This window comes from Tachyglossus aculeatus, chromosome 21, assembly GCF_015852505.1.
Source record: "Tachyglossus aculeatus isolate mTacAcu1 chromosome 21, mTacAcu1.pri, whole genome shotgun sequence".
Taxonomy (NCBI): domain Eukaryota; kingdom Metazoa; phylum Chordata; class Mammalia; order Monotremata; family Tachyglossidae; genus Tachyglossus; species Tachyglossus aculeatus.
Genome location: NC_052086.1, coordinates 3,042,141 through 3,066,056, shown reverse-complemented (window position 1 = coordinate 3,066,056; position 23,916 = coordinate 3,042,141). Strand labels below are relative to the sequence as shown.

Genomic DNA, 23,916 nt, shown 5'->3' with positions numbered 1-23,916 from the left:
GTGCCAGGCACTGGGGTGGATACAAGCAAATTGAGTTGGATACAGTCCCTGTCCTTTTTGGGCTCACAGGTTCTATCCCCATTTTACAGATGAGGCCCAGAGAAATGAAGTAACTTGGCCAAGGTCACACAGCAGACAAGCGGCGGAGCCAGGATTAGAACCCGTGATCTTTTGATTCCCAAGCCTGTGCTCTACCACTATGCCATAGGAGAAATAGTAGGAATTAGTAGGACATATTGTCTGGGAAAAACCAGAGCCCTGACTGGTTCGGGGCTCACTGGGGCCCGTCTCCGGACCGTGGTTTTCTGATGAAGTTTCTAGCGGGCTCGCACGTGGGTCCCTCCGGCTTGAGCGGGGTCGATCCGCCCGAGCCGGCCTGCTAGCCTCCGTTCCCGCCCATGACCTCTGTGTGTCTCAATCGGTTCAGGAATCGCGTCCCGTGACACAATGCCTGCCCTGCCCCTGGATCAACTCCAGCTCCCAGACCAGGACCCCAAGACCGGAAAGCCACGGACTCTCCCAGCGCTGGTGAGTCGCCCGCCGGGAAAACCGCCCTCGGCCGCTCATTTCTCCCGATCCCATCCCTTCAGCTCCCTCCCCGCTCCGCCCACCGGAACCTGGTACCCACCTCGGGGCGGTCAGTCGGTCACTCAGATCTATCTAGCACTCACTGTGGACAGAGGAGGTGAAATGACTGTCCCAAGGTCACACCACAGTCTTGTGGCAGAGCTGGGATTAGAACCCAGGTCCTCTGGCCCCCAGACCCTTTCCGCTAGGCCCGCTCCTTCTCGTTCTCTCCCAAGTGCTTAGTACAGCGCCCTGCATAAAGTAAGGGCTCAATAAATACAATCAATTGATTGATTGTGGGAAGCAGCAAGGCCTAGTGGATGGAGCACGGGCCTGAGTCAGAAGGTCATCTGTTCTAATCCCGGCTCCGCCACTTGTCTGCTGTGTGACCTTGGGTGAGTCACTTCATCATCATCATCATCAATCGTATTTATTGAGCGCTTACTATGTGCAGAGCACTGTACTAAGCGCTTGGGAAGTACAAATTGGCAACATATAGAGACAGTCCCTACCCAACAGTGGGCTCACAGTCTAAAAGACACACTTCACTTTGCTGTGCCTCAGTTACCTCACCTGGAATGGGGATGGAGACCGGGAGCCCCACGTGGGACGGGGACTGTGCCCAACCTGACTTACCTGTATCTACCCCAGCACATAATACAGTGCCTGGTACACAGTAAGCACTTAACAAATACCACAATTATTATTGTTATTGTTACTAGGTCCTTCTGACTCGCAGGTCTGGGCTTTATCCAGTAGGCCATGCTGCCTTCTTCCCTTCATAGCCACCCCCCTCCCCAAACCCATAAATTATTATTATTATTATTATTATTAACTGGGAGGATCTCTGGGCCAGCCTGCTTGCCCCTTTTTGCCCAGAAGCGAGATCTTTTCCCTCCACCTTCCCTCGGCCCACCTCGCCTGGACCTCCCGGCTCTCCATCCCCTCTCTGTCCACAGACTGAAGGAGGATCCGGGCTACGGTTTGACCCTGGGAGGCGAGGGTCCGGGCCGGGGGCCCTGTGGGCCGCCCGCTGAAGGCCCCGGCTGGAGGGAAGGCCGGCCGGCCCCGTGGGGTGGGGTAACGCACGGTGGCCCACGGGGGTCTTGGGTCCCCGCAGCATCCGGCCCGGAAGGCGGAGCGCTATTTCGTGCTGTACAAGCCGCCCCCCGAGAACGACACCCCAGCCCTGGTGGAAGAGTTCCTGGAAAGGGCCACCTTCATCGCCGATGACCTTGACTGGCTCCTGGCGCTGCCCCACGACCAGTTCTGGTGCCAGGTAACCTGTGCGGCGAGGGGCCCGGCCGGGGGGCGGGTGGAGGGGTGGGAAGGAGGGATGAGGGGCGCGTCAGTTGGGGTGACCCTACAGGAGTTGTCCCCTGGCAGGTGAAACGGCTCCAAGGGGTCTGGTTAAGTCTCCCTCAGCAGGCTCCATCTTTGTGATGTCAGTCATCAGCTGATCAGAGACATTTATTTATTTATTATATATTTGTTAAGTGCTTACTATGTGGCAGGCTAAGTGCTGAGGTGGATACAAGCAAATCGGGTTGGACACAATCCCTGTCCCTCTTGGGGCTCCCTGCCTTCATCCCCATTTTACAGATGAGGGAACTGGCCTAGTGGATAAAGGCCGGGCCTGGGGGTCAGAAGGACCTGGGTTCTAGTCCCGGCTTCGCCCCTTGTCTGCCGTGCGACCTTGAGCTGATCACTTCACTTCTTTGGGCCTCAGTTCCCTCATCTGGAAAATGGAGGTGTAGACGGGGAGCCCCATGTGGGACAGGGACTCTGTCCAGCCTGGTGACCTTGTATCTACCCCAGCGCTTAGAGCAGTGCCTGGCATATACTAAGCGCTTAACAGATACCGCAAAAGAAGGGACTCGTCCGAGGTCACACAGCAGACAAGTGGCAGAGGCGGGCGTGGTCCACTACGCTCTGGGTCCCGCTGGTGCCTTCCCCTGCCCGCCTCACCCCATGACCGCGTCGGCACAGGTGATCTTCGACGAGACCCTGCAGAAATGCCTGGACTCCTACCTGCGCTCGGCCCCTCGCAAGTTCGACGCCCCGGCCGCCCCTTCCCCCGCCGTCGGTGACCTGCAGAGACGTCTGCACCGCTCTGTCTTCCTCACCTTCCTCCGCATGTCCACGCACAAGGAGTCCAGAGTAAGGCCCGACCCTCACCCCTCGGGACTGCGATATATGCAGGGCATATATCGGCCAACTCTGTTGGGTTGGACCCTCCCAAGCGCTGGACGTAGCGCTCTGCACTTCATTCATGTAATCGTATTGATTGAGCGCTTACTGTGTGCAGAGCACTGGACTAAGCGCTTGGGAGGGGACAGTAGAGCAATAAACAGACTCATTCTCTGCCCACAATGAGTTTACAGTTTAGAGGAGGAGACAGACATTAATAGAACTAAATGACAGATATGGACATAAGTCCCAGCACTTAATACAGTGCTTGGCACATAGCGCTTAACAAACACCATAATAATAATAATAAAAGTGCCGTGGGGCTGGAAGGGGGGTTCAATGAAGGGAGCAAGTCAGGGCGATGCAGAAGGGAGAGGGGGAAGACGACAGGAGCCTGGGAAGACTTCTTAGAGGAGATGGGCCTTCAATAAAACTTGGAAGCGGGGTAGTCACCGTCTGTTGGATATGAGAAGGGAGGGTGTTGGAGGCCAAAGGCAGGACGTGGGCAACAGGTAGGCGATGAGATAGATAGATGAGCTGCCCAAGTCAGTGCTCAATAAGTACCATTGATCAAATCGATCCATTTCTCCCTCAGGATCATTTCATTTCCCCGTCCGCCTTCGGGGAAATCTTGTACAATAACTTCCTGTTCGACATCCCCAAGATGTTGGACCTCTGCGTGCTCTTCGGAAAGGGCAACGGACCCTTGCTCCAGAAGATGATCGGTCAGTTCCAGCCCGGGGCGGCTGCTCCGTCTCTGGGGATCGGAGGGTGGGGGCTCTCAGGCTCCATCATCATCATCAGTGGTATTTATTGAGCGCTTCCTATGTGCAGAACACTGTACTAAGCGCTTGGGAGAAGACAATGCAGCAGAGAAGACATTCCCCACCCAGAACTAGCTTAGAGTGTGAAAGGGCCTTTCTGTTTTCCGGCACCTAATCAGTCAGTCGGTCTATCAATCAGTCAGAGGTATTGATGTGATACTCCCTTCCTTCATTCATTCATTCAGTCACATATATTAAGCGCTCACTGTGGGCAGAGCACTGTACTAGGAGCTTGGGAAAGTACAATACAGCAATAAAGAGTGACAGTCCCTGCCCACAAGGCGCTCACAGTCTGGGGGGGGAGACAGACATCAATACAAATAAACAGACATCGCTATAAATAAATAAAATGACATATATACATAAGTGCTGCGGGGCGGGGAGAAGGGGAAAGAGCAAAGGGCGACGCAGAAGGGGGTGGGGGATCATCATCATCATCAATCGTATTTATTGAGCGCTTACTGTGTGCAGAGCACTGTACTAAGCGCTTGGGAAGTACAAGTTGGCAACATATAGAGACAGTCCCTACCCAACAGTGGGCTCACAGTCTAAAAGGGGGATGAGGAAAAGACTGAGTGCTTGGGAGAGGAAAGTAGAATAGGTAGACAGAGTCCCCACCCTCAAGGAAATAACAGTCTACCATGTGCAGAGCACTGTACAAAGCACTTGAAACAAGTACTGTAGAGTTAAAAGACGTGATTCCTGCCCTAAGGTGGTTAGTCTTCTCTGTGAAGAGCCCCAGACCGAGTCCTTGGAAGAAAACAGTACTGTTCATAGACACAATCCCCGCCCTCAGGGATTTGCTCGTATCCATCCCAGTGCTTAGTACAGTGCCTGGCACATAGTAAGCGCTTAACAAATACCCAAATTATTATTATTTCTAGAAAACGTCTTCGTTCAGCAGGCGAGCTACTACAGCGACCTGGAGGAAACCGTGCCCACAGTCCTCCAGGTACCGGCCGGAGGGCCGAGGCGGGCGGGGGACGGGCCAAGGGTGGACGCACCGGTTGCGGAAGACGGCTCCAGTCAGTCAGTCGTATTTATTGAGCGCTTACTGTGGGCAGAGCACTGTACTAAGCCTTCAGGAGAGGACAATAGAACGGGACAACCGCCACGAGCCGACGGCCTCTCCTGAGCTAGTCCACGGTCAGCGCCACCCACCTCCCCGGCCAAGCCCCAGCTGGTCTGCCCTATGTACTGAGCACCTGCAGGGCACGACAGAAACCTGGGGTACGGGCCCTGCCCACGAGGGGCTCCCAGGCCGTCGGGGAAGGCGGGCATAGAAGATCAGAATCAGGCAATCGAACATTCAGTCAAATGTCCGCCTTGGACGCAAGGGCAGAGGGCGGGAAGAAATCGGTCTAGAACAGTCGGGCTGAGGAGCAGTGTGGCTCAGTGGCTAGAGCCGGGGCTTGGGAGTCAGAAGGACCTGGGTTCTAATCCCAGCTCCGCCACTTGTCCGCCGTGTGACCTTGGGCAGGTGCTTCATCATCATCATCAATCGTATTTATTGAGCGCTTACTGTGTGCAGAGCACCGGACTAAGCGCTTGGGAAGTACAAGTTGGTAACATATAGAGGCAGGGTCTACCCAGCAGTGGGCTCACAGTCTAAAAGGGGGAGACAGAGAACAAAACCAAACATACTAACAAAATAAAATAAATAGAATAGATATGTACAAGTAAAATAGAGTAATAAATATGTACAAACATATATACATATAATAGAGTAATAAATATGTACAAACATATATACATATACTTATATATACATATATACATATTCACTTCTCTGGGCCTCGGGTCCCTCATCTGGAAAAAGGGGAGGAAGACAGGGAGCCCCGGGCGGGACAGGGACTGTGTCCAACCTGATGAGCTTGCATTCATTCATTCAGTCGTATTTATTGAGCGCTTACTGTGTGCAGAGCACTGTACTAAGCGCTTGGAAAGTACAGTTCGGCAACAGATACAGATAGAGACGGTCCCTACCCGACAACGGGCTCGCAGTGTAGAAAGGGGAGGCACAGCAAAACGGAACAAGTAGACAGGTGTCAACACCAGCAGAACATTATTCTATTTATTTTATTTTGTTAATACGTTTTGTTTTGTTGTCTGTCTCCTCCTTCTAGACTGTGAGCCCGCTGTTGGGTAGGGACCGTCTCTATACGTTGCCAACTTGGACTTCCCAAGTGCTTGGTACAGTGCTTTGCACACAGTAAGCACTGAATAAGTACGATTGAATGAATAGATAAATAGAATTATAGGTAGATACACATCCACCCTAGCACTTACAACAGTGCCTGGCAACTAGAAAGCGCTTACCAGATACCACAGTCAATCAATCAGTCAATCAATCAATTGTATTTATTGAGCGCTTACTGTGTGCAGAGCACTGTACTAAGTGCTTGGGAAGTACAAGTTGGCAACATATAGAGACAGTCCCTACCCAACAGTGGGCTCACAGTCTAAACGGGGGATGCAAGGAAATCGGGTTAGCCCTGCCCCTGTCTCACCTGGGGCTCACCGTCTTAATCCCCGTTTTACAGATGAGGTAACAGAGGCGCAGAGAAGTGACGTGACTTGCCCCAGGTCACACGGCAGACGAGGGGCAGAGCCGGGGTCCTTCTGACCCCCACGCTCTATCCCCTAGGCCACACTGCTTCCCTTCCTAATGCTTCTGACACCTCCCCGGGCGTCCGTCCTTCCGCGCTTTTATATCGGGAGCCCCCTCTGCGGGGCAGGGGTGGCATCCGGCTCCCACCTGGGGATCCAGTTATTATCATTGTTATTATGATTAAGAAGGGGGCAGGCTGATGAGTTGGGGCCCGAGGGGCAGAGCTGGGGTGAGGTTGGAGGCCCCTGTTTCTGAGCAGGTGTTCGGCAGCATTCTCCGCCAGTGCGGCCTGCAGGCTGACGCCGCGTCCACGGAACCCCAAAAGCTGGGGGAACGGGGCCGAACGACCCCCAGCCACATGCCTCTGGAGGTGAGCCACAGCCCCCCTTCCCCTCCCTCCCCCCCAGCCCTGCTCCGGCAACCAAGGGCGAACGACCCCGCATCTCCCTCCAGCCCCACGCCTCGGCATCCCAGCTCCCGCCCGGTCCCCGAGGCACCGGAGGCGGATGCAAAACCCGTCCTCGCGTCCAACCCACCCTAACCGACCCCAGCTTCTTCCTCCTCCCTTCTCCGCTTGGCCCCTCGGAAGAGCTGCCGGGGGGGGTCACGGGGGAGCGACGCGGTTTTCTGTTTGCCGCCAGGAACTGAAGGACATCGTGCTGTACCTGTGTGACACTTCCACCACCCTGTGGGCCTTCTTGGACGTCTTCCCTCAGGCCTGCCAAACCTTCCAGAAACATGACTTCTGCTACAGGTGACACTCTGAAAGCCCTACTGAGAGCTCACCTACTCCAGGAGGCCTTCCCAGACTGAGCCCCCTCCCTCTTCTCCCCCCATCCCCCCCGCCTTACCTCCTTCCCCTCCCCACAGCACCTGTATATATGTTTGTATATATTTATTACTCTATTTTACTTGTACATATTTATTCTATTTATTTTATTTTGTAAATATGTTTTGTTTTGTTGTCTGTCTCCCCCTTCTAGACTGTGAGCCCGCTGTTGGGTAGGGACCATCTCTATATGTTGCTGACTTGTACTTCCCTAGTGCTTAGTACAGTGCCCTGCACACAGTAAGTGCTCAATAAATACGATTGAATGGGTGAATGAATGGATGAGTGTATAGCAAGAAGTAACACAAATGTATGGGGATAAAATTATTAAATAAACAATTAAATGTGCAGAGGTATAGAGGTGCTGGGGGAGGTTTTTGGGTTGGCATGACATGGGTGCCCTTCCAGTTTGACTCTGTGCCTCACTAGCCCTGCTGTAACTCCTGGCCGCGCTGGCTTCAGCTTTGCTAGTGAGTTTCAATTGTATATATTAAGCACTTGCTGTGTGCACAGCACTGTACTAAGCACTTGACCACTTGCCCTTTTCCTCTTGCTGCCTTCTCCTGCTGCCTAGCCTAGCGCCTTACCTCCTGCCCTTCCCCACAGCACCTGTATATATGTTTGTACATATTTATTACTCTATTTTACTTGTACGTATCTATTCTATTTATTTTATTTTGTTGATATGTTTGGTTTTGTTCTCTGTCTCCCCCTTCTAAACTGTGAGCCCACTGTTGGGTAGGGACTGTCTCTGTATGTTGCCAACTTGGACTTCCCAAGCGCTTAGTACAGTGCTCTGCACACAGTAAGCGCTCAATAAATACGATTGATTGATTGATTGGTGCCCCCTCCTCTTCCTCCTCCTCCTTGAGCCACCATCCCAGCCGCCCCAACCCCCAGCACCTCCCACTAGGCACCTTTAAGGGCACCCCAGCAGAAATCGCCCCATAGACCAAAGACTTCACCCCGACTCCCTCTTCGAGCGGAGGATCGGCCTGGAAAGGTTTGGAGCATCCCACTGAGGCCCACTCCGGACCAATCAACCAATCAGTGGTGTTTATTGAGGGCTTACTGTGTGCAGAGCACTGGACTGAACGCTTGGGAGAGGACAGTAGAACCGAGTTGGTCGACATTTCCTGCCCACAATGCCCCAACGAGCTCTCTGTCTAGAGCGGGATAAAGAGGATAAGGACTGTGTCCAACCCAATTCACTTCTATCTACCCCAGCGCTTAGAACGCTGCTCAGCACATAGTAAGCACTTAACGTGTACCGTAATAATTATTATGAGATGGGCTTCCAGGCCAGGGGAAAAAATATCCGGGCATCGCCATCCCAACCCAGGCAATCGAGAGCCAGCTTCAGGAGGCGGGAAGCAGGCCATCGGCCAGGTGGCTCAGAACCAGCAGGAGGGATCAGTCACCATGGGAATCAAAGGAGAAGAGTTATTCATTCAGCTGTATTTATTGAGCGCTTACTGCACTGTACTAAGAGCTTGGAAATTACAATTCGGCAACAGATAGAGACAATCCCTGCCCAACAGTGGGCTCACGGTCTAGAAGGGGGGAGACTGGCAGTTCCCTAGGTCTCCCGCCCCTCCCCCTGGCCAGGGCTCGATGCTGGGAATCCCCCCTACCCCTGTCCCGCGGGACCCTCTAGACTATAAGCTCGTTGTGGGCAGGGAATGTGTCTGTTTATTATTGTTGTATTCTCTCTAGTGCTTAGTACTCATGCATTCTTTTAGACTGTGAGCCCACTGTTGGGTAGGGACTGTCTCTATATTTTGCCAACTTGTACTTCCCAAGCACTTAGTACGGTGCTCTGCACACAGTCAGCGCTCAATAAATACGATTGATGATGATGATGATGCATTCACTTAATCATATTTATTGAGCGCTGAGTGTGTGCAGAGCACCGTACTAAGCGCTGGGGAAAGTACAGAATAACAATCAACAGTGACATTCCCTGCCCACAGTGAGTTTACTGTCCAGAGGGTAGTCTAGTTGTCTAGTATGGTGCTCAGCACACAGTCAGCGCTCAGCAAATACGATGATCTGCCGTGGCTGTGCATCCCCTTTTAGACTGTGAGCCCAATGTTGGGTAGGGACTGTCTCTATATGTTGCCAATTTGTACTTCCCAAGCGCTTAGTACAGTGCTCTGCACATAGTAAGCGCTCAATAAATATGATTGATTGATTGATTCGCAGGTTGGCTTCATTTTACGAAGCAGCGATCCCTGAGCTGGAGGCCGCCATCAAGAAGAGGAGACTCGAGGACAGCGGGTAAGGGCGGTCGGAGGGGTGCGGGCCGCCAGGACCCCCAGGATAGGGCGAGGGGTTGGGGGGGTGCCGTCCTAATTTCATTTAATTAGAGGGGACGTTTGAAGTGTTGACTCTGGGGCAAGCACTGTGCTCGGTGGGGTGGGAGATCAATCAATCAATCAATCGTATTTATTGAGCGCTTACTATGTGCAGAGCACTGTACTAAGCGCTTGGGAAGCACAAATTGGCAACACATAGAGACAGTCCCTACCCAACAGTGACTGGAGACGGATTTAACCCAGGAGCAGGAGTAGTGTGATTGTGAGCTCATTGTGGGCAGGGAATTGGTCAGAGGACTAATTCTCTGGAGGGAACACTGATGCTAGGAAAAGTCCAGGGAAAACACGGAAGAGACAGGTGGATAGAGACCATAATGGAAGAACCGTTGGAAAGGTTGCAGATTATGGCAGAGGACAGGCCGTTCTGGAGAAAGTATGTAATAGTAATAATAATAATGATGGCATTTGTTAAGCACTTACTTTGTGCAAAGCGCTGGGGAGGATACAAGGTGATCAGGTTGTCCCACGTGGGGCTCACAGTCTTAATCCCCATTCTCCAGATGAGGTCACTGAGGCCCAGAGAAGTGAAGTGACTTGCCCAAAGTCACACAGCTGACGAGCTGCGGAACAGGGATTAGAACCCACGACCTCTGACTCCCAAGCCCAGGCTCTTTCCACTGAGCCACGCTGCTTCTGTGGCTCATCTCACATCCTGCCTCCTGCCTGGATTGTCCTCCCTCTTTACAATTTTTTTTTTTAATGGTATTTGTCAAGTGTCTGCTATGTTCCCAGCACTGTTTTAAGCTCTTGGGTAGATACAAGGCAATCAGCTGAGTACAGTGCTCTGCACACAGTAAGCGCTCAATAAATAAATATCCATGGAATCGCTATGAATCGGAAACGACTTGACGGCACTTAATAATGATAACTCTCCCAAGCACTCAGTATAGTGCTTTGCACACAGAAAGCTCTTAAGAAATACGATTGAATGAATGAGTGAGTGAGCGATGATAGTGGGCGATTACTGTGGTGATGCCCTCAAATTTGGAGTTTTTTTAGCATGGCCTAGTGGCTGGAGAACGGGCCTGAAAGTCAGAAGGTCATGGGTTTGTTTTTTTTTATGGCATTTATTAAGCGCTTACTATGTGCAAAGCAGTGTTCTAGGTGCTGGGGAGGTTACAAGGTGATCAGGTTGTCCCATGTGGGGCTCACAGTCTTAATCCCCATTTTCCAGATGAGGTAACTGAGGCCCAGAGAATTGAAATGACTTGCCCAAAGTCACACAGCTGACAAGTGGCGGAGCTGGGATTTGAACCCATGACCTCTGACTCCAAAGCCCGGGCTCTTTCCACTGAGCCACACTGCTTCCCTGCCTCTTGTCTACTGGGTGACCTAGGGCAAGTCACTTCACTTCTCTGGGCCTCATCTGTGAAATGGGGATTAAGACTGTGAGCCCCATGTGGGACAGGGACTGTATCCAACCCAATTATCTTGTATCTACCCCAGCGCTTAGAACAGTGCCTGGCACATAGTAAGCACTTAACAAATGACATCATTATCATTACTGTTAGGTTGGACACGGTCCCTTGTCCTTCTTGGGGCTCACAGTCTAAACAGGAGGGAGAACAGAACCGAGGCCCAGAGAAGTGAGGGGACTTGCCCAAAGTCACACAGCAAGCATTTGGATCAGAACCCAGGTCCTTTGACTCGCAGGCTCTTTCCAGTGGGCCACACCGCTTCTCACGGGTGGATCGGGTGGACCTTTGAGCCCGATGAGGGAGATTGGCCTGACCTGTTCCCATTCCCTCTCTGTCCCTCTTCCCCCGTAGGCTGCTTGCTGACCTGTGGCAGCGACTCTCCCATTCCCGGAAGAAGCTGGTGGGGATTTTTCACATCCTCATCAACCAGCTGTGCCTCCTACCCATCTTGGAAAGCAGGTAGGCCCCCCCTCCGCGGCGGTCCCGGCTCGTGAGAGGAGGTCCCGGGCAAGCGGGCCCCGTCGCCTTCCAGGGGAGACTTCAGCGGGGCCAGGCGGGAGGTCCTGACCCGTTTATTCCCGGCGGCTCCATTGCAGCTGTGACAACATCCAGCCGTTCATCGAGGAGTTCCTGCAGATCTTCACCTCCCTGCTGCAGGAGAAGAGGTGGGTGCGGGCCGCCGCCTGGAGAGGCCGGGCCTCTCGAAGGTTTGGGGTGCCCGGGATACCCCGGGGCCGTTGGGCAGAGCCGGAGGGGGGTCCGTGGGGTGCCAGATCTCACCTCCCGCCCCGCCCCGCCACTCGGTCGGCAGGTTTCTGCGAGACTACGACGAACAGTTCCCCGTGGCGGACGACGTGAGCTTGCTGGAGCAGGCCTCGGCGGCCCTGTATCCTTCGGCTGCGGCGGGGCGGGGTGGGCCCAGTGGCCGCCTGCTCACCATGAGCGCTTACACAGTGCTCTGCACATAGTAAGCGCTCAATAAATACGATTGATGATGTGCGCGGCCGGTGGAGAAGGGGCCAGAACCTCAGAGGCCCGAGAGAGAACGGGTGGTTCAGCCGGCCGTCATTTTGGGTCTCTCAGCCTCTATGAGACACCCTCAAGATTGGGAGTTTTGAGTCAGACTGCTGTGAGGTCCCCCCCTAGCCCCCCCCGGGCCCCTGAGATCCGGCCAGACCCCCAAAACCAGCCAGGGACACGAGAAGAGCAGCATTGGCCAGAGAGCCAGAAGGACCTGGGTTCTCATCCCGGCTCCGCCACTTGCTGCGTAATCGTGGGCAAGCCACGTCACCTCTCGGGGCCTCGGTTCCCTCATCTGTAAAATGGGGATGAAGACTGGGAGCCCAGGGTGGGACGTGGACCGTGTCCAACCCGATTAGTTTGTATTACCCCAGTGCTTAGTTCAGCGCCTGGCACATCATCATCATCATCAGTCGTATTTATTGAGCGCTTACTATGTGCAGAGCACTGTACTAAGCGCTTGGGAAGTACACGTCGGCAACATATAGAGACAGTCCCTACCCAACAGTGGGCTCACAGTCTAAAAGTAAGCACATAGTAAGCACTTAACAGATTCAGCGCTTAGAACAGTGCTTTGCACATAGTAAGCGCTTAACAAATGCCATTATTATTATTATTACATTAAAAAAAAAAAAAAACCAGTCCTTCTGCACAGCCATAATGCCTGTGGGGCTCCAGTCCTCTGGTCGGCCTTCCCTGCTCGCAGGCTCCCACTGTGCCATAGAGCAGGGCCGGAGTGACCCCAGGCCTTGAGCATCTTAGGACCAGGCGCGTCCCCGGGGAAATGCTACAAGGTTGAGCGGAGCCCTCCGGGAACCGGCTTTCTTCAGCGGCAGGGGGAGGGGGTCCCGGCCGCCGTCCCCCACTCTCACCCCCTGACTGACCAGGGATGCCCAGGGGCCTCCCTGAGCTGGGGCCGGAGGCCAGGGGCCGGCCAGAGGGCACAGAAGGACAGCGCCAGGGAGCCCTTAACCCGCCGGGCAGAGACGAGACCCGCACGGCCTACATCCTCCAGGCCGTGGAGGGTGCCTGGGAAGGGGTGGACAGGAGGCCGGCCCGGGCCCGGGCCCCGCCCCAGGACCTTGCCGAACCGACAGCGGCAGCAGAAGCCGGTGGCAGAGGGGAACCCCTGGAGAACAGCCCGGAGGAGACGGAGGTAGGCGGGCCGCCGGGGAAGCTTTCGCCTTTGTTCCCCGTCCCTACTGGTGGTGCCCGGAGGAGAGGGAGGTGGGTCGGCGGGGGTCCCCGCTGAATTCCTGTCTCCCCACCCTGCTGGGATCCCGAAAAGCCCAAGCGCGGGGGTCACAGATGATGTAAGGAGGTCATAACAAAACACAAGTTCCTCCAGGCAGGGTGAAAGGCCTGAAAGGAATACCCACCTCTAATCATAATAATAAAGTAGCGTGGCTTAGTGGATTGAGCCAAGGCCTGGGACCTTCCCCTGGCCTGGAATGCCCCAAACTAGCTCTCTTCCCCCTCTTCAAAGCCCTACTGAGCGCTCACCTCCTCCAGGAAGCCTTCCCAGACTGAGCCCCCTTTTTCCTCTCCTCCTCCCCATCGCCCCCCCAGCCCTACCTCCTTCCCCTCCCACAGCACTTGTATATATTTGTACATATTTATTACTCTATTTTACTTGTACATATTTACTACTCTTTATTTAATTAATGATGTGCAGGTAGCTATAATTCTGTTTATTCTGACGGTTTTGACACCTGTCTACATGTTTTGTTTTGTTGTCTGTCTCCCCCTTCTAGACTTTGAGCCCGTTGTCGGGTAGGGACCATCTCTGTATGTTGCCGACTTGTACTTCCCAAGTGCTTAATACAGTGCTCTGCACACAGTAAGCGCTCAATAAATACGATTGAATGAATGAATGAATGACCTGGGTTCGAAACCTGGACCCGGCCACTCCGCTTGCTGCGTGACCTTGGGCCAGTCACTTCACGTCTTTGAGCCTCAGCGACCTCGTTTGTAAAGTGGAGATTAAGTCTGTGGGCATGGACTTCGTCCAATGTGACTAGCTTCCCCAGCGTTTGGTACAGCGCCTAGCAAATAGTAAGCACTCAACAGATACCATAAAAAAAGGAAATAACAATCATGGTATTTGATCAATCAATCAATCATATTTATTGAGCGCTTACTGTGTGCAGAGCTGTTCAGTGCTTACTATATGCTAAACACCAGGGCTAAGTACAAGACAGGTCAGACACGGTCCCTGTCTCGCTTGGGATTCACGGTCTAAAGAGAAGAAACAATAATAATAATAATAATGGCATTTATTAAGCGCTTACTATGTGCAAAGCACTGTTCTAAGCGCTGGGGCAGTTACAAGGTGATCAAGTTGTCCCACGGGGGGCTCATAGTCTTAATCCCCATCTTCCAGATGAGGCAACTGACGCCCAGAGAAGTTAAGTGCTTTGCCCAAAGTCACACAGCTGACTTGGTGGAGCCAGGAAAGAACAGGCATTTGGTCCCCATCTTACAGATGAGGAAACGGACAAATGAAGGGAAGCGACCAGCCCCGGATCACAGAGCAGGCAAGCGGCGGACCGGGATCAGAACCCAGGTCCCCGGGCCAGTGCTCTTTCCCCATCCATTCATTCATTCATTCAATCGTATTTATTGAGCGCTTACTGTGTGCAGAGCACCGGACTGAGCGCTTGGGAAGTACAAGTCGGCAACATCTGGAGACGGTCCCTACCCAACAGCGGGCTCACAGTCTAGGAGGGGGAGACAGACAACAAAACAAAACCTATTAACAAAATACAATAAATAGAATAAATATGTACGAGTAAAATAAATAGAATAATGAATATGTAAAAACGTATATACATATATCATCATCATCATCAATCGTATTTATTGAGCGCTTACTGTGTGCAGAGCACTGTATTAAGCGCTTGGGAAGTACAAGTTGGCAACATATAGAGACAGTCCCTACCCAACAGTGGGTTCACAGTCTAGCGCTATTATTAGCGCTCAGAACAGTGCGAGTAAAATAAATAGAGTAATAAATACGTAAAAACATATATACATATATATATTATTATTATTACCGTGCATGGCCTGGCTGCTTTCCTCGCTGCTGACCAGTGCCCCACCCAGTCATCATCATCATCATCATCATCAATCGTATTTATTGAGCGCTTACTATGTGCAGAGCACTGTACTAAGCGCTTGGGAAGTACAAATTGGCAACATATAGAGACAGTCCCTACCCAACAGTGGGCTCACAGTCTAGCGCTATTATTAGCGCTCAGAACAGTACGAGTAAAATAGAGTAATAAATATGTAAAAACATATATACATATCATCATCATCAATTGTATTTATTGAGCGCTTACTGTGTGCAGAGCACTGTACTAAGCGCTTGGGAAGTACAAGTTGGCAACATATAGAGACAGTCCCTACCCAACAGTGGGCTCACAGTCTAGCGCTATTATTAGCGCTCAGAACAGTACAAGTAAAATAGAGTAATAAATATGGAAAAATATATATATATATAATTATTACTGTGCATGGCCTGGCTGCTTTCCTCGCTGCTGACCAGTGCCCCACCCAGTCTGATTGCTGCGTATTGTGCGAAAGAGACGAGGGGCTCTCGCAGAAATCTTTCCTCCTTTCCCTGTGCGAGGCCAAGGCCTCGTCCCTCCCCCCGTCCCTCCTCAGCCCAGGTCTGGTCCCCATCCAGCCGTTGCCCCCTCTCGCCCCTCAGCCGGCCGGAGCGACGGCGGGGGGAGTCGGGGCAGCAGCCCCCGTGGGCCGCCTGTCCAGGGTGGAGCTGGACTCCCTGATTTCCCAAGTGAAAGACCTGCTGCCCGATCTCGGAGAGGGCTTCGTCCTGGCCTGCCTGGAGCACTACGGCTACAACGTGGAGCAGGTGATCAACAACATCCTAGAGGAGCGGCTGGCTCCCTCCCTGAGCCGGCTGGACCGCACCCTCAACAGGTAGGCCATCAGTCTGTCGTATTTATTGAGCGCTTACCGTTTGCAGAACACTATCCTAAGCGCTTGGGAGAGTACAGTACGACCATAAACAGATGCATTCCCTATCCACAACGAGCTTACAATCTAGAAGGGGAGACAGACGTTAATATAAGTAAATGAGATGATGGATATGGACATAGGTGCAGTGGGGCTGGGTGGGGGGGATGAATAAAGAGAGCAAGTAAGGGTGATGTACAAGGGAGGGGGAGAAGAGAAAAGGAGGGCTTAGTCGGGGAAGGCTTCCTGGAGGAGATGGGCCTTCAATGATCCGGACCCAACGCCGCTCGTGACGTCGCGATACAGTGTCTTCCAAAACGACAAGTTCGACATCTACAATAAGGTTGTGAAGCTGGAGAGGGTCATTTTCTGCTGGATATGAAGAGGGAGGGCGATCCCGGCCATAGGCAGGACGTGGGCGAGTGGTTGGTGGCAAGGTAGACCAGATTGAGGTCCAGTGAGAAGGTTGGGATTAGCGGAGCAAGATGTTTGGGATGGGTTTAAGTCGGAGATTGGTGAGGTAGGAGGGGGCAAGGGGATTGACTGCTTCAGAGCTGTTGGTGAGGAGTTTCTGTGTGATGCAGAGGTGGATGGGCAACACTGGAGGTTCTTGAGGAGCGGGGAGACATGGCGGGCAGGGGCGGACTCAGTCTGTCAGCAGAAAGCCGGAGCCGGAGCCTGGGATACCCGGGGCTATTGGGCAGAGTGACGGGTGACGGGCACCTCAGGGATCGGGGTGAGCGAGGCGTGGCGCCCAGCCCGGTCCCGTGCCCTCCCTCAGGCAGCTGGAGCCGGACCCAACGCCCCTCGTGACGTCGCGATACAACGTCTTCCAAAACGACGAGTTCGACGTGTTCAGCAGGGACTCCGTGGACCTGTCGCGGGTGCAGAAGGGCAGGAGGTGAGTGGGGCGGCCCCCGCCGACTCTCGGGACCCCGGGGGGACGGGTCCGGGGGCACCCCGGCGGAGGAAACCCGGCCGCCCACGGCAGCCGTTGGTGGAGCTTGGGGGAATATCGGGTAACGTCGATAACAACAGCGCTTGTTCCGGCCCTAACTCTGCGCCAGGCACTGTGCTAAGCGGTCGGGAGAGGACAGTGGAGTTGAAGGACATGATCGCTGCCCTGAAGGAACTGTCTGATGTGTGCAGAACACTGTACTGAGCGCTTGGTATAGTACGATAGAGTTGGGAAACACCATCCTTGTCCTCAAAGAGTTTATAGTCTGCTGGTGCAGAGCATTGTTCAAGTGCTTGGACAGTAAAATAATATCTCCCCCTCTGTCTCTCTATCCCCCCCCCCCACAAATTCTTATCCCTCCCTCTCCATTTCTCTCTCTCTCTCCTTCTCCCTCTCACTTTCTTTCCATTTCTCTCCCTCTCTCCCCCATCTTTCCCATCTCTTTCTATCCCTCCCTCTCCCTCTCTCCATTACTCTCTCCCTCTCCCCTTCTCTCTCCCTCATTCTCCATCTCTGTCCCCCATCTCTTTCTATCCCTCCTCCCTCTCTATTTCTCTCCCTCACTTTCTCTCTCTCCCTCCCTCTCCCCTTCTCCCTCATGCTTTCTCTCTGTTTCTCTCCTTCTCTCTCCCATTCTCTCCACCTCATTCCCCCATCTCCCGCTGTCTCTTTCTATCCCTCTCTCCCCTTCTCTCTTCCTCGCTTTCTCCCTCTCACCCCATCTCCCTTTCACTTTCTCTCTCCCTTTCTCTCCCTCCTCTCTCTCCCATCCCATCTCTCTCTCCCCATCTTTCTATCCCTCTCCCTCTCTCCATTTCTTTCTCCCTTCCTCTCCTTCCCTCACTTTCTCTGTCTCTCACTCCCTCTCCCCTTCTCCCTCTCTCCTTCACTTCCTCTCACTTTCCCTCCCTCTTCCCTTCACCCTCTCACTTTCTCTGTTTCTCTCCTTCACTTTCTCTCCCTCCCTGTTCCTCCCTCCCCTTCTCCCTCCCTCTCCCTCTCTCTCCATTTCCCTCTCACTCTCTCCCCTTCTCTCTCCCTCATTGCCCCATCTCTCTCTCTCCCCCATATCTTCTTATCCTCCCTTTCTCTCTCCCTCACTTCATCTCTCTCTCCCTCCCTCTCCCCTTCACCCTCTCCCTTTCTCTCTCCATTTCTCTCTCTCTTCCCCATGCCCCCGTCTCCCTGGCCGCGGGGTTGGGGGGGACCGGCCTGGTCCTCAGGAGAATGGAGCCCACGCGCAGCCTGCTGAATGACAAGCGGGTGGTACAGGAGCAGCGCGGGCGGTACGAGCAGTACAGCGTGGTGGTGGATGAGGTGCCCGTCCAGGACGGGCAGGGCCAGGCCTACCGCGACGAATACGACGACGAGTACGACGACACCTACGACGGCAACCAGGTGGGCGCCAACGATGTGGACTCGGACGACGACCTCATCAGCCGCAGGTGGGTGGTACCGTCCCCCGGGATCCCCTTATCCCCCCCGTCCCAGCTCCCGCCTGTTCCCTGGTGTCCTTCAGCTCACCTGCGCGGTCCAATCCCCCAGAAATGTTCCTCACCCAAAGCTTCCGTTTCCCCAACATCTATCCGAACGGAGATCCAGTCTCTGCTCGTCTCAGACCCCAGAGCCTTCTCCACCTCCTGCTTCTCCTCCTCATCCCCCAGCCCCCGAGTGAACCAGTGAAGCCTAATAATAATCAATCAATCAATCATATTTATTGAGCGCTTACTGTGTGCAGAGCACTGTACTAAGCGCTTGGGAAGTACAAGCTGGCAACATATAGAGACAGTCCCTACCCAACAGTGGGCTCACAGTCTAGAAGGGGGAGACAGAGAACAAAACCAAACATGCTAACAAAATAAAATAAATAGAATAGATAGGTACAAGTAAAATAAATAAATAAATAGAGTAATAAATATGTACAAACATATATACATATATACAAGTGCTGTGGAGAAGGGAAGGAGGTAAGATGTGGGGGATGGAGAGGGGGACGAGGGGGAGAGGAAGGAAGGGGCTCAGTCTGGGAAGGCCTCCTGGAGGAGGTGAGCTCTCAGTAGGGCCTTGAAGGGAGGAAGAGAGCTAGCTTGGCGGATGGGCAGAGGGAGGGCATTCCTGATGGTATTTGTTAAGCGCTTAATATGTGCCAAGCACTCTTCTAATCGCTGGAGTAGATACAAGGTGATCAGGTTGTCCCTTGTGGGGCTCACAGTCTTAATCCCCATTTTACAGATGAGATAACTGAGGCACAGAGAAGTGAAGTGACTTGTCCAAGGTCACACAGCTGACAAGTGGCGGAGCTGGGATTTGAACCCGCTTCCTCTGACACCCATGCCTGGGCTCTTCCCACTAAGTCACGCTGCTTCTCAGCCTAAGTGGGAAGAGCCTGGGCCTGGGATTCAGAGGACCTCAGTTCTTTTTCCGGCTCTGCCACTTGTCTCCTGGGGACCTTGGGCAAATCACTTCACTTCTCTATTCCTCAGCTCCCTCATCTGCAAAATGGGGATGGAGACTATGAGCCCCATGTGGGACAGGGACTGCGGCCAACCTGATTAGCTTGTATCTACCCCAGTACTTAGTACAGTACCCGGCACATAAGTAACCACTTAACAAATTCCATTAAAAAAAATAAACACACAAAAAAACTACCTTTGCTTACTATTAGCCAACCAATCAGTAGGTCAGTATTGATTGAACATTTACCTACTGCAGGCCTTAGTATGGTAACGGCCATCAACAATTGAGCAATCAATTGTATTTAATGAACATTTAGTATGTGCCGAGCACGGTAATAATAATAATAATAATAATTGTGCTATTTCATTCATTCATTGTCGTATTTATTGAGCGCTTACTGTGTGCAGAGCACTGTACTAAGCTCTTGGGAAGTACAAGTTGGCAACATATAGAGACGGTCCCTACCCAACAGTGGGCTCACAGTCTAGAAGGGGGAGACAGACAACAAAACAAAACATATTAACAAAATAAAATAAACAGAATAAATGCGTACAAGTAAAATAGAGTAATATGTACAAACATATATGCATATATACAGGTGCTATTTGTGAAGCACTTTGTGCTAAGCACTGTTTTAAGCACTGGGGTAGATTCAAAGCTAATTAGGTTGGACACAATCCCTGTCCCACCTGAGGCTCCCAGTCTTAATCCCCATTTTACAGATGAGGGATCTGAGGCCCGGAGAAGCGAAGCTACTTGCCCAAGGTCACACAGCAGACAAGTGGTGGAGGCAGGTTTAGAACTCAGGTCTTTCTGACTCCCAGGCTCTAGGCACTAAGCTATGCTGCTTCTCTTATATCTTGAATGATTTCATAAGCTCATCGTGAGCAAGGAACGTATCTACCTACTCTATCGTATTGTTCTCTCCCAAGCGTTTAGTATGCTGCCCTGTACACAGCAAGTGCTTAATAAATACTATCGATTGATTGATCTCTCTGTCCCTCCCTGTTCCTCCTCCTCCTCCCTGTTTTTTCTGCTCTCCGTCTCCTTCCTCCCTTCTCTCCATCTCGCTCCCCTCTCCCCTCCTCCAGGCCTTTCACAATCCCGCAGATCCTGAGAACCAAAGTGCCCAGTGAAAGGCCGGAAGACGATGACGATGAGGACGAAGAGGAGGCCGAGGACGACACCCCAAAGGTACTGTGCTCCCCAGAAGCCTCGGGACAGCAGGGACTCCAGAAAAACTCTTAAAGACCCTCGTGGTTGCCCTTAACCTCCGGAGAGCCTGTCTCCAGGTTGGCTCCAGAAAAGCCCAGAGGCAGCCGGGGGCCAGAGGATAGGGGAGGTCACCGTCACCCCTCCTTTCCCCTCCGCTGCTCCGGAGCGATGGCCACCGTGCTGAAATGGACACCGGTCCCTCAGGCCGTCAGAAGAGCCTTCTGTGTGTGAGCTCTCCTGTCCCGGTGGCCATTCACACAATCCCGGTCGTCATCCCAGCCTTCCTTAGCGGCCGCCTTCACCCCCGGCCCAGGAAGGCCGCAGCCTGCCGTTCCCACGGGCCCAGGCCCCTGCTCCTGTCCCGGGGATGAGGGGGGATCACGGTTGGGTCTGCCCCTGGGGCGCACCGAGGCTGGTGGGCATAAGACAGCTGGCCACAAGACTGCTGGGAAGGCCCCCAGAAGAAGCGGCCTTCCAGGCCGAGGGGTCCGCATCCTCTCTGGGCCGCGGACTGTTCGCAGGGGCCAGGACATCCTCGCCCCCATCAGCGCTCAGCCCTTCGATCCATCAGGAATCGGCACGGACACCCGTGGGACCCTTCTGGCCGGACCCCAAGGGATCCCAGAAACCCGGGCAGACAGGGAGGTGGACAAGGGGGGCCCACGGGCCGGGCCTACGGGCTCGGTGGCCTATCTTACTTGGCCCTGGGCCGGTTGACTGAGTGCAGCCTCGGGGAGGGGAACAGGGCGGAGCGGCAGCTCCAAATTGACTCCGCCGGCCCCCTCCCCTCTCTCCCCACAGCCCGATCACTTCATCCAGGACCCAGCCGTGCTGAGGGAGCGGGCCGAAGCCAGGAGGATGACCTTCCTTGCCAGGAGAGGGTGAGCCCGGGGCCGGGGTGACCCGTGCCTACCTCTGGTCACCCTGTTGCCCTCCCCCATCTCCCTCCCCCCCCAACCCCACAGCAGTTGCTCACCCAGCTCTGACCGAGGCCTAGATTTGAGCCCCGAACCACCTCCCCCGGCTTTGTCCCAAGCCCGGCTTCTGGGAGGTGGTCGGTCTCGTATTTATTGAGCACTTAGTGTGTGCAGAGCACTGGACTAAGTGCTTGGGAGAGTCTAGAGGCAGGTGGGGTGAAGGAACTAGTGACCTTGCCCCTTTTCCTCCCGGCCCATTAGGAATCAGGCCATCGTCCTGGTTCGGGGAAACGTCAGGTCAGGCCTCATGGGGCCTTTACCCACCCGAGAGAGCTTCTCCCCGATGTGGCAGGGGAAGACTGGGGCCCCTTGGACCCGAGCTGGGAGCCCCTGCATGCCGGGTAGTGGGGAGTTGGGGGGTCCAATGCTGCTCCTTTCCACCCCACCCCCCGCCGTCTCTCTCAGAGAGAAAATGCAGCTGGCCAAGCAGTGCTGACTTGGGGCAAGTCACTTATTCGTTCATTCAATCGTATTTATTGAGCGCTTACTGTGTGCACAGCACTGTACTAAGCGCTTGGGAAGTGCAGGTCGGCAACATACAGAGACAGTCCCTACCCAACAACGGGCTCACAGTCTAGAATGGGGAGACAGACAACAAAACATGTAGACTTGCCTCGTGGAGCCAGGATTGGAACCCAGGTCCCTGACTCATTCATTCAGTCATACCCCATGGCACTCACTACACAGTCAGTTTTTTTTATTTCTATCAACACCCATCCTCTCCGTTCTTATCAGCTCGTCAAAGGCAGGGAACATGACGCTCCCAAGCGCTTAGTACAGCATTCTGGCCATAGCCAGCCCCGATACCCGCCAATCAGGCGTTCATCCAGTCGTATTTATGGAGTGCTTACCCCGTGCAGAGCGCTGTACTAAGCGCATGGGAGAGGGCGATAGTACCAGACACATTCCCCACCCACAACAAGCATCCGGTCTATGGTCTGGGGCTCCCCCGCAACGAGCGGAGCCCCCCGAGTCTCTCGTCCCATGTTTCCTCATCTGGCAGGTGGGGATAAGCTACCCCGGCCCTGGAGCCCACGGAAGATGGGCATCACATGACACCGGGCAGCCCGTTCCCTGCCCCAGGCAGCTCACCGGCCAGACGGACTCATTCTGGCTTCCTCCCACTCCAGGTACAAGCACGACAGCTCCGCGGTGGCGGCGGGTGCCGGGAACCCCAAGACCATCCAGGAGCGCCGGAAGAAAGAGGCCAACAAAGGGGTGAGGGCCAACCACAACCGGCGGATCATGGCGGACAGGAAGAGGAGCAAGGGCATGATCCCCTCCTAAGGGCTCCTCTCCCGTCCTCAGCCCACAGGGTGAAGGACTAACAGGTTTCACAGCCACCCCTTTTCCCCTTTCCTCCCCAGGATTGCTCTACCCCCACCCCCTTTCCCATTCCCTCCCTCTGCCAGCCCCACCTGGTCTACCCTGACCATCCTGCCGTTCCGTGGGGGCTGGCAGACCATTTCCGTCTCCCCTAGCAACGGCCAGGAAAACCTGCCTCTCACCTGGGCCCCTCACCAGGGTAACAGGGGCGAGAGGGGCTTGAGGCTGGCTGGCGGCCACCCCCCAAGCCCCCCATTTCCGGGGAGGAGGGACTCACAAGGCAGTCCAGGCCCGGGGTCACGGAGCAGGTGCGGGTGACACAGCTCATTCTGGGCTCGGGATGCCCCCTCCCCTCCCCGTCCATCCCCCCTGACCCCAGGCCAGCCCATGGTTGGGGTCCAGTGGGGTCTCTGGGAAGAGCACAGAGCCAGCAAATAAAAGAGTTAGAAACATCCAGGCCCGTGTCCGTGGGGCAGCAGTGGGCCCGAGAGCCGGGCATCGAGGGTGGACACACGCCATAAAGACAAAAACCACGATGGTTTCCTGGCCAATGTGCAGGTAGCCAACCCCCCCCCCCCCCCCCCCCCCCCCCCCAGCCCAGCGCCCCAAGGTGTCACCACCCCTACGGAGGCCCGGGGCACCGTCCATGGCCAGGCCCACCAACCCTGGCTCCCAAGTGACGACCCCCTGAGGAAGTCACAATTCCGTTGCTGGGCGAACCACAGCTCCCTTCTGGGGATTAATTAATAATGGCATTTGCTAAGCGCTTCCTGTGTGCCAAGCACTGTTCTAAGTGCTGGGGGAGATGCACGGTAATCAGATTGTCCCACGGGGGGCTCCCAGTCTTCATCCCCATTTGACAGATGAGGGAACTGAGGCCCAGAGAAGTGAAGCGACTTGTCCAAAGTCACACAGCCGACAAGTGACGGAGCACGGGATTAGAACCCACGACCTCTGACTCCCAAACCTGGGTTCTTTCCACTGAGCCACAGGAATAGAACCTAGGCCCGGGCTCTAAGCACGAACTCTGTGCTCTGCACTAAGTGTGGGTAAAAATAACTGGGTGGGGAAAAGTCCCTGGCTGTCAAGGGGTTCACAATTTACATTTAAAAGGTGGGATGAGGCCCTGGCCACAGACCTGTAGCTTATGATGGCCCAGTGA

At 54.1% G+C, this 23,916-nt stretch overlaps 1 protein-coding gene across 3 annotated transcripts in view; it reads left to right on the top strand.

Annotated features, from left to right (window-relative positions):
* Window positions 1–23,283, top strand: part of ASCC2 (activating signal cointegrator 1 complex subunit 2) — a 32,767-nt gene extending 9,484 nt beyond the window's left edge. For all 3 annotated transcript variants that reach the window (XM_038763616.1, XM_038763615.1, XM_038763614.1), the window contains 18 exons: window positions 428–528; window positions 1,688–1,846; window positions 2,557–2,727; window positions 3,353–3,482; window positions 4,466–4,533; window positions 6,452–6,562; window positions 6,834–6,946; window positions 9,227–9,301; window positions 11,169–11,276; window positions 11,414–11,482; window positions 11,629–11,703; window positions 12,822–12,993; window positions 15,553–15,785; window positions 16,603–16,722; window positions 18,003–18,224; window positions 20,328–20,430; window positions 21,253–21,332; window positions 22,559–23,283. In XM_038763616.1, the coding sequence (XP_038619544.1) occupies window positions 448–528; window positions 1,688–1,846; window positions 2,557–2,727; window positions 3,353–3,482; window positions 4,466–4,533; window positions 6,452–6,562; window positions 6,834–6,946; window positions 9,227–9,301; window positions 11,169–11,276; window positions 11,414–11,482; window positions 11,629–11,703; window positions 12,822–12,993; window positions 15,553–15,785; window positions 16,603–16,722; window positions 18,003–18,224; window positions 20,328–20,430; window positions 21,253–21,332; window positions 22,559–22,715 (2,247 nt within the window). In that variant the 5' untranslated portion in view covers window positions 428–447 and the 3' untranslated portion in view covers window positions 22,716–23,283. The remainder of the gene's footprint in view (window positions 1–427; window positions 529–1,687; window positions 1,847–2,556; window positions 2,728–3,352; window positions 3,483–4,465; window positions 4,534–6,451; window positions 6,563–6,833; window positions 6,947–9,226; window positions 9,302–11,168; window positions 11,277–11,413; window positions 11,483–11,628; window positions 11,704–12,821; window positions 12,994–15,552; window positions 15,786–16,602; window positions 16,723–18,002; window positions 18,225–20,327; window positions 20,431–21,252; window positions 21,333–22,558) is intronic.
* The last annotated feature ends 633 nt before the right edge of the window (window positions 23,284–23,916 follow it).